General features: G+C 44.2%; 1 protein-coding gene across 2 annotated transcripts in view; it reads left to right on the top strand.

Annotated features, from left to right (window-relative positions):
- The first annotated feature begins 354 nt into the window (after positions 1-354).
- Positions 355-9,861, top strand: part of CDK13 (cyclin dependent kinase 13) — a 72,709-nt gene continuing 63,202 nt past the window's right edge. For both annotated transcript variants that reach the window (XM_037507215.2, XM_037507206.2), the window contains exon 1: positions 355-2,177. In XM_037507215.2, coding sequence (XP_037363112.1) covers positions 964-2,177 — 1,214 coding nt within the window. In that variant the 5' untranslated portion in view covers positions 355-963. The remainder of the gene's footprint in view (positions 2,178-9,861) is intronic.

Here is a 9,861-nt window from a genome sequence, read left to right as displayed (position 1 = left end):
CGAAAGAGCGAGGCGAAAAGGAGGGGTTGTGGAGGTTAGGGCCCAACCTGCAAGTCCCGTCTCCCTCCCTCCTCTAGACGAGGAGCGGCGAGGGAAGGGGAGGAGCAAGCCGGGGCCGGCCGCGCACACCAGGAGCCTCCTCGTGGAGGGGGAGAGCGGAGGGAAGGGGCAGCTCCGCTCCCTCTGCTCGCGGCAGCGGCGAAGGAAGAAGAAAGTCAGGGCCCGTACCCACCGCCTCAGACTCAAACGCCCCCCCGTCCCATCTCCCCGGAAACAGCCCCCCGCCCTGCCCCGCACACTCGCTGCCCCAACCGTGAGCCGCAGCCCGGTCGCCCCCGCCTCGCCCCGCCCCGCCGCCCGTCCCTCGGGCCGCAGAGTGCGCGAGGCCCTAGGCCGGGAGTTGTTGTCAGGCCCAGGCCACTTCTGAGGCGCCCGCCGTGTGTCGCCGCCGCCACAAGAGGACGACGTCGACGCGGAGGAGGAGGCGGCGGAGGCGTGTTGTTGTCTCCCCCGCTCCCCTCCCCTCAACTCGCACCCAACGTCAGGGCGCAATGGAGTGAAGCGGCGACGAAGGTGGTACTTCCGCGTTGCGCTGCCCGAGCCGAGAGCGCGGCCGAGGCCGCTCCCCCACCCCCGGGGGCACTTGGAGGACTCCGGACTCCCCCGCAGGTCAGCGCCCGGCGCATCTGGTGTTTTTGCTCCTGAGAAGAGGACGACAGGCGCCCGATCGGAAGCCCCGCCGCCGATCCCTGCTGACCCCCGGCTCGGAGGCCGCCGCCTGCCCCACTGTGACCTGGAACCCAGGGACCCGCGTCCCGACCCGGATTATCGTGGCTCGTCTGCCGGCCGGTTCCCGTGCTCGGTGTCCCTCCGCCGCCGCTCCCGTTTCCGGCGGGGGAGATGGCCAGGATCTGACCCGGAGGAGGCCGCACCCGCGCCGCGCTCTGCGGCGGGCTCTAGGCAATGCCGAGCAGCTCGGACACGGCGCTGGGGGGAGGCGGGGGCCTGAGCTGGGCGGAGAAGAAGTTGGAGGAACGCCGCAAGCGGAGGCGATTTCTGTCCCCTCAGCAGCCGCCGCTGCTGTTGCCGCTCCTGCAGCCGCAGCTCCTGCAACCGCCGCCGCCCCCGCCGCCTCTGCTCTTCCTGGCTGCTCCCGGCACGGCCGCCGCCGCAGCCGCCGCCGCCGCGGCCTCCTCCTCTTGCTTCAGCCCGGGCCCCCCTCTGGAGGTCAAGCGGCTGGCGAGAGGCAAGAGGCGCCCAGGAGGGCGGCAGAAGCGGCGCCGCGGGCCCCGTGCCGGGCAGGAGGCGGAGAAGCGTCGGGTCTTCTCGCTGCCCCAGCCGCAGCAGGACGGCGGTGGCGGTGCTAGTAGCGGCGGGGGTGTGACCCCGCTGGTGGAATACGAGGATGTGAGCTCCCAGTCCGAGCAGGGGCTGCTGCTGGGGGGGGCCAGCGCGGCAACGGCGGCGACGGCTGCCGGGGGAACGGGGGGCAGCGGCGGGAGCCCGGCCTCCTCCTCTGGCACCCAGCGGCGAGGGGAGGGGTCGGAGCGCCGGCCCCGCCGGGACCGCCGCAGCAGCAGCGGCCGCAGCAAGGAGCGCCACCGCGAGCACCGGCGGCGGGACGGGCAGCGCGGCGGCAGCGAGGCCTCCAAGTCGCGCAGCCGCCACAGCCATAGCGGCGAGGAGCGGGCCGAGGCCGCCAAGAGCGGCAGCAGCAGCAGCAGCGGAGGCCGCCGGAAAAGCGCCTCGGCCACGTCCAGCAGCAGCAGCAGCCGCAAGGACCGAGACCCGAAGGCCCACCGGAGCCGGACTAAGTCGGCCAAGGAGACGCCTTCGGCCTACAAGGAGCCGCCCAAGGCCTATCGGGACGACAAGACCGAGCCCAAGGCCTACAGGCGGCGGCAGCGGTCCCCGAGCCCGCTGGGAGCCCGGGACGACAGCCCGGTGTCCCACAGGGCCTCGCAAAGCCTGAGGAGCCGCAAGTCCCCCAGCCCGGCGGGAGGTGGCAGCAGTCCCTATTCTCGGCGGCTGGCGCGCTCCCCGAGCCCCTACAGCCGCCGCCGTTCTCCCAGTTACAGCCGCCACAGCTCCTACGAGCGGGGTGGCGACGTGTCCCCCAGCCCTTACAGCAGCAGTAGCTGGCGCCGCTCCCGGAGCCCCTACAGCCCGGTGATCAGGTGAGTCCGCGGTCCTGTCGCTTCTCCTGAGTGGGTTGGCCAGATCCCCCGAGCCAGGGAAAGTGGTGATTGGACTTTTCAGAACCAACGGAGCCTGCCGCCCAGGCTGGGAAACCCAACTTTGGGGGGGCGGGGAGGGGGGAGCTTTTAGCAGGGAGGGGCGTTTTCGCGCGCCCCTGGCATCTTTTAGGGCTGGAAGGGACAAAGCAACAGGTCCAGCAGAGCTCTTCTTGCTCTGGCAGGGAAGATTGCAAAGGAAGTTCAAAGTTTTAAATTTCTTGCATTACTATAGTAACAGATTTCTCGCAACTGTTCTTGACTTATCCAGCTTCATTAACTGGTTAATCTAGAGGTTGTTACCGTTTTGAAAGCTCTTGGAGAGATTTCATTGTTGGAGACTTAGGAATGGATTGTAGCTTAGGGATTCAATATTGTCAAGGCGAATCAGAATCACGTGCTGATGTCAGAGTTAGGTATGGATTGCAAGTATTTCGTATGATTAACACAGCGACGAGAAAAACAGACTTTCTGTAAGTTTATTTTTAAGTAGATGAAAGGAGCTGATGTGGAAGCTTACAGGTTCAAGTTCTGAAGATAAAGAGCATATCCATTTTATGATATTCTTAAGTGCAATAGTTTTTTAGGCCGTCTTTCGCTCTCAATTTCAAAAAGTAGGAAAAAATCACATCAATGTAGTGTCTGTGTTGGCTTGCAATGACACCGAGTTGCTAGTTCAGAAATGTAATCTAGTTGGTGTAATCCACTCTAACTTAGTACAGCCCTAAACTATTATGAACCTGTTCTCTTTGAAGTTAACTAAACCTTTAACTATCAGGATCTTTGGTTAGAAATCTTTAAAAGGTATTTGATACAATGAAATTCAGTAAATCTTTTATGTGGCTGCTGTGCTCCAAAAAGTGTGTATTGATGTGTGTTTACCCATTTAGCAAAATGAATTAAAAATGACTTCAGTATTTTGTAGTCTGTTATGTTCCTTGAGATGTTTGGAAACAAGTCTAAGCTGTGTGGTTTAGAATATTACAAAAAGATGTTTGCATTGGTTGTTTTACTAGTTTTCAATAATGCCAAGTGAATGCTGAGTAGCTCTTAAGTATGAGTTAGGTTCAGTCTCAATGTACTAAATGGATCTGAAAAATCAGCATACATCTTTGAGGTGTCAGCCTTGTAAATGTAAAGATGTGATGTGAATGGAGATGTGGTTGTAAGTTTGCCTTTAAACCCAAACAACTGTCTAAATTTCTCATTATTAACATTGTTGAAGTATATTTAAAATGCTAGTTGACATATTAAGCTAAGATTCAACACTGAGAACTCAATTCATGAAATGTAGCATTTCTTTGTTTTTTTATTTTGTAAGGCCTTATATTTTACTTTCAGTTAAAATATTTGATGTTTACCAAAAATTTTGATTTTTTGCAGTTGAACATTGTTTTCAGAAACTAAGTTAAGGTTCAGAATTTTGGGTGCCAACAGACCTCTCCTGCCTGGCGGGCAGCTCCCCTCAGCAGTGTATTTCAGTAGATCTGCCTGTTCTGCTCCGCACTCTGTCTCTGGTGAATCCTCTCACCCCCAGCACCTCTGGCCTACACGGCACCTCTGGCCTAATAAAAAAGGATTTTGGGTGCCAATTTTAAGCATATGATGCTGTTTCTAAGAATGGGTTTGTGTTAATTATTTACTTGCTGGATACTTTAGCAAGGTCTTTCACTATATAAAATGTTATGTATTTTATATACTATGTAGTAGTGGCATGTATGATTAGACTTACTCATATTTAACATTTATTTATTGAGTACATATTATAAGCCAGATATTGTTCTGGAGGATGGCATATAATATTAAGGAAAGACAAGGTCCTTACCTTTATGGAACTTGTGTTCTAGAAGACCAGCCTTTAATGAATCTTTTCATGGTATTTATGTTTACCGCAAGTATTTCTAAAGAACTAATGGATTTGGAAGAAACTTTATTTAAAATATCTTTGCTAAAACCATTCTGACAGCTGGCCTTTTGGTGTGCGCCTGAATACATTTCAGGTGAGATGTTACTTTGAGACGGCCTGTTCTATTAGGTTAATGGAATGGAATTTAAGTTACAGTCCTGGTTTGTCCAGAGTCTTTGAAGACTCTTGGAGAATTGGCTTCCAAAACTAAAGGGAGATAGGCTTTTTTGTTTTGTTTTGTAGGAGTAAATGAAAATATGTGTTTCGTAAGTATGGAAATATTGCGGAATACCATAGAAATGTAAGGTGGTTTAGTTATTATTAACTGGCTTGAATTACTAGAATTCTTTGTATTGAAACAAAAATCCACCTCCACTTCCCCATTATGGCAAGTTTAACCTTTTGGAATGATACAGAGCAAATTTATATGCTCTCTTTTAAAAAAAAGTAAAGACAGGCCTTGAACCTATTTCCCTAAATAATATACACTGTTATAAACCAATGTTACCTCAATAAAGAAAAAGGGGAAAAAAGAAGTTAAAACAGTTACCATATCTTCTGAATCTTCTATGGCCAAAAAAAATCTGTTTTCTTAAAGTATGGTTTTCAGATTTGTCACATTATATGGAGTTGTCAAATGACTTGCTTAAAATGTGTCCCAGAATTTACAGCTAAAGTAATTGAAAAACTTGAGATTTTTATAAGCAAATTATTATTACTAGTCAAAAACAACTAGCTGAACTGTCTTGCTTAACACAAAAAGTTTTATTTGCTTTTAGAATTTAGTAACTGGAAGATGGCAGCCCATGTTGTTTAATTATTATAAACTCCACGAAGGCACTTAGCCTGTCTTATCCACCATTGTATTTATAATGTTGGGTATAGTGTTGGTGCAGATAGACTTACTAATTGTTGAATGGGTAAATGAAGGAATGATGGTATTTATCAGGTGTATGTAGTATAATTGTGGGTCTGGATTACATAAATCTGTTACCATGTTCTATTATCTTTATTCAGCCCACTTGGAGGCTATATATTAATGAATTGTGATTGTAACACCCCCGTCCCCCGTAGATTTTTTTTTTTTAAGGCAATGCAAACACATTACAAATAGTACTGAAACCATGGTATGAAGATTTTTCTTAGTATTAGTTCCTAGAATAAATCCTCTCTATTCCATTGACCTCTATTTCACAGCTTGCTCTTTGCCTTCATTGGAATCATCAGAATCTTCAGTCTTCTGCTTATGTTTTTCATCAGTCCCTTAGCTTTGCTTTTCTCCTTTTATAACTGGCTTACCACATTTTCTTTAGTACTTGACTACTGGAGTGTGGGAAGTCATGTAATTTTGCTTATTGACCAGATAATAAATGTGAGGGTGAACTGAAGAGGGGACTTGTTTAAGAAAGGGAGGGAATGATGCTGACATTTGGATTTTACTGAAAATACATTTGCCTTTAAAACCCTTGTTGTAAACAATCCCAAACAATTGTTGTAAACAATCCCATTGATAGATTGGGGAATGGAAACTCTGAAGTTTAGTGATATGTCCCCAGATCACATCTTGGATTCAAGTCCTGACTGATTCTGAACTACATGCTTTTGATATTCTTTTTTTGAGCCTCAGCTGGCATTCAGGGGAGCAGACCACCTCACATAATGATCTGTTTTGCTAAAATTCAACCCTCATTTGGTATTTATGTATTAACTTCTCTTTCTTGGCCATCTTTGCAGCATTCTGTAGATTTAGAAAACCAAACAAATTCATCCAAAGATTTTTTTTTCCTCAGCTTTTTAAGCTTTTATGAATATGAGGCTAAAAATATTTCTTGGACACTGTAAGACTTTTTATATATTGCATTGGTGGTGGTTTTGCAGTGAAATATCTTGGTGTGAAGTCAGTCAAGTCAAATCAGTTATAATCAGTACAATAATTGATTCATATAATTGGTTCTTTCTTTGAACCTGTAGAAGTTCTAGGCCACTAAGGAGCAGCAGAAGCCTTCATTATGGAATAATATCAAGACCTTGAAAATCTAAAGAAGTGTGGACCCTAGATGTAAATTGGTGGATTTTTAGTACTATTTTGCCTGAGATACAAAGGTACCTCTGTCATGGAGTTTTTGTGTTTCTCCTAGAATATAAAGACATTTCAATAGTGTCATAAAAGATACCACTCATAAATGCTAGTACTTATTAGTAAGTAATGTTTATCTTTAGATGAATGGAATTTGTTAAGTACTTCTAAAAAGTGTCAAAAATGAAGGGTGATAGAATAAATGCAGCAACATTCAGATGGAACGGACATTTAGGTGAGCTGTCTTTAGTCTCCAAAGCCTGTAATCACAGCTTTCGTTCTCTTGATGGCTTTGTGTTTTGCTCCTCTCTAACCTTTTCCTGACATTTACATCTACTAGTTCTTATATTTTTTTTATCTAACATTAATATTTATCCCATTTCCAGCAGCTTAGTTCAGTCCCTCATTTAAAATTTTATCTTCCTGTTATTCTTTTCTTCCCAATTCATTATCAGGAGAGTTTTCTGAAAAAGTTGGTTAGATCGTGACACTTCCATTATATAGAATTAAGTCTAGACTTTCTAATGTATGACTAGGTAATGCCTTCTATGATCTGTTCCCATTCTATCAGAATCTATTTTTAGAAGCACTTTTATTGCTCTGTGTTTTTACTCTTGTACTTTAGCTTGAAATGCTCTTTTTTTCTCTTCTGCCTGCAGCTTTGTATTCAAAACCCAGATCAGATCCCACTAAATGAGATTTTACTCCATTCATTTAGAGTCAGTTCCTTTTCCAATACTCCTGCTACACTTTGCTTTATCTTTATTGTAGAGCTTTAAAAAATTCTTTATACTGTTCTGATTTGACGGGTTACATTTGTGCTTTCCTTACCACATTGTAAACTTCCTCCTATAGAACATATTCCAAAGTATATTTGTTAGTGGTTGGATTAATTAGCATTTTTTCTTCATGGATTAATAATGCACTCCAACTTTTGTACATACAACTTTTTGGTTGTATCTCTAAACCCACTTGCTATTCACTTATACTGTAGGATGGAAGAAATAACTGTTTTGGTTTATAAGGATGGAATTTAAGAAACCCTCCCTTCTAGTTTCTACTTTATTAGAATGAATGAAGGAGGCTGAGAGTTACTTTTAATGTGACTAGAATAAACTTAGTTTTAGTGTTTACATTTGTATTCTTTGGTACTGATCCGAGGTAATTGTTTTTCTTAGTAGACTGTATATCAAGCTTATACTTCCTAACTTTGGAAAAATTGTAACAATTTTTGAAAAAACCTGTTGGAAAATTATTGGTTGATACTCATATTTAAGATCATTTTAACCTTTTCATGTGTAGAGATTTGTTATTTATTTATACATACATACATACATACATACAAGCACTGGGTACAGTCAGAAAGCACGGGAGGGTGAGAGAATTCACCAGAGCCAGAGTGGGAAACAGTACAGGCAGACTGATGATACACTGCTGAGGGGAGTAGCCGGAGGCAGGAGAGGTCTGTGCGCCATGTGGGACTCTCACCCGGTGGCTGGGGATCTAACTGGCTGCTGCAGAGGCTGCGGGAGCTTCGCAGCCCAGCGCTCAACCACTGCGCCACCAGGGAGGCCCGAGATTCATAATTTTTAAAGTAGGTGTTGAAAGTAAAAGTACCTAGAGTCAGAAGTATTGCTTATTTGCAGTGATTTTGTTCCTTGAATGTATACACATTTAAATTGTAGGGAATCTGGATTCCTAATATATTTGGAAAATAAAATGAAGTCTAGTTTTATCATCTCTAGATAAAATTGGAGTTTATATAAAATGGAAATGAAAAGGGGTAGCGAGAGGAACTAAAAACTGAAAGTAGTAAATGGGCAGTATGCCTCCTTACTTTTCTGTTTCTGCATTTTCGGTTACATATCGGCACTTTCACTTAAATATCGTATTGTCGTTCCAAACTAAAATATTTGACCTTAAATTTTCAGCTGAGTATTTTCTTTCTCTGATGTTGCTCTTCATTATTTTTTGCCTGTTTATAGAGAGAATAGAGGCTCACTTAATACATAAAAATGTAAGATTAAAAGTTTCCCCTGAATCCAAGACCTAAGATAATCACCCTCGACATTTTGATAAACATTCTTACACACTTGCATAGGGAAATATGAATTTATATTCTTTTTATTGGTTCTTAGTAATCTGTTGTATGGGTATATCATAAATTGCTTGGCCAAGTCCACTTTGCTAGATGCTTTGTTTTTAAAATTTTTGTTTTATATATATGCCTGTCACAAGTTTTTTATGTGAACTTTTCTCTTATTTCCGAGGGTAAGATTGTTGGGTTAGAATGGTCATGTTTGTAATTTTGGTACACTCTCATATTGCCCTTCAGAAGGCTTTACCAATTTATATTTCTCAACCTTGAGGGAATGCCCATTTCCTCATCTCACCATCACTTGGAATTGTCAAATATCCCATTATTTTTTTAATTTACATTTCTCTAGTATCCAATAAGACTGAATTGGGCCTTGGGTTGAGCGCAGTGCTATGAGGTTGTCCACAGGCCTCTACAGCGGGGGTTCAATTCCTGGCCGGCCAAGGAGATTCCCACATGGCGTGGCAGACCTCTCCTGTCGTGCCCGCTGCTCCCCTCAGCAGTGTGTTTTGGTTGTCTGCATGTTCTGCTCCCCGCTTTGTCTCTGGTGAATCCTCTCGCCCTCCTGTGCCTCTGGCCTATACCCCAACTCTTGAATAAGAATAAGTAAATCTTAAAGAAAAAAAAGACTGAATTTATTTTCATCTATTTATTGAATGTTGTAATTTCTTGATTTGTTTTTCAGTTTGTTCTTATTTGTTAGAGTTCTTTGTGTAGTGGAGATGGTAACTTTTTTTGTGGTGTTAGCATTTTTCATGACTTTGCCTTTTGTCTTTTGATCTTATATTTCATTCCAAAAAAGTTTTTGATTTGTGCATGTGTTTTAAGAGGCAGTGGTTTTTCACAGGCAAGCAGTGCCAAAACTTCAGTAAAACTTCTCTCTCTCCTTTTCCATTTTTAGTGAATTGCTGGTTTTATCAGGCCTTTTGCAGTGGTCTTTATTTCATTCTTAATTAGTTGGAAAGAAGTTACATCCTTATTGTTGGATCAGCTTGCTGTGGGTTTTTCTTTTTCAAGCCCTCAGGCCCTTCCTGGTTTTGTTTTGTTTTGTTTTTGCATTCAACTTACTCTTAAAATACTACTTTGGTTCTGTCATTTTTTTAATAAAACATTTACATAAACAAATTCTTGAAGTGAGCATTTAAGATTCCACAGCCCAGACTGGTCAGGACTGTACGCATTTCTCGCTACATAGGCTGACCACAATACAAACTGGACTCATTATCTTCAAAGCATAGAATTGTTAGCCCAACATACCTTATTTTATGCCTTTCCCTCAATTGGCCATTCTTACTTGCCCATCATTCTTCCAGTCATAGTCTTATCTAGGAAGCTTCATTAACCTCATTCAGAATTTACTTAATGCCTTTAGAATGGAGGTCACGTTTATTAATACTACATCTTGGCTTGCAGAAATTAAAGTTGTCTCCTCCACCTACTACCCCCTGGCCTTTTCTAGGTATATTGGACAGATTTCATTTATTTTTAAAGCAAAATCAATTTTATTGAGATATACAATATAATATACCAGTTTTAAGTGTACATT

This window comes from Talpa occidentalis, unplaced genomic scaffold, assembly GCF_014898055.3.
Source record: "Talpa occidentalis isolate TD23 unplaced genomic scaffold, MPIMG_talOcc4v2.1, whole genome shotgun sequence".
Classification (NCBI taxonomy): Eukaryota; Metazoa; Chordata; class Mammalia; order Eulipotyphla; family Talpidae; genus Talpa; species Talpa occidentalis.
Note: the sequence above shows the minus strand (reverse complement) of the source record. Positions and strands in the feature narration are given on the sequence as shown.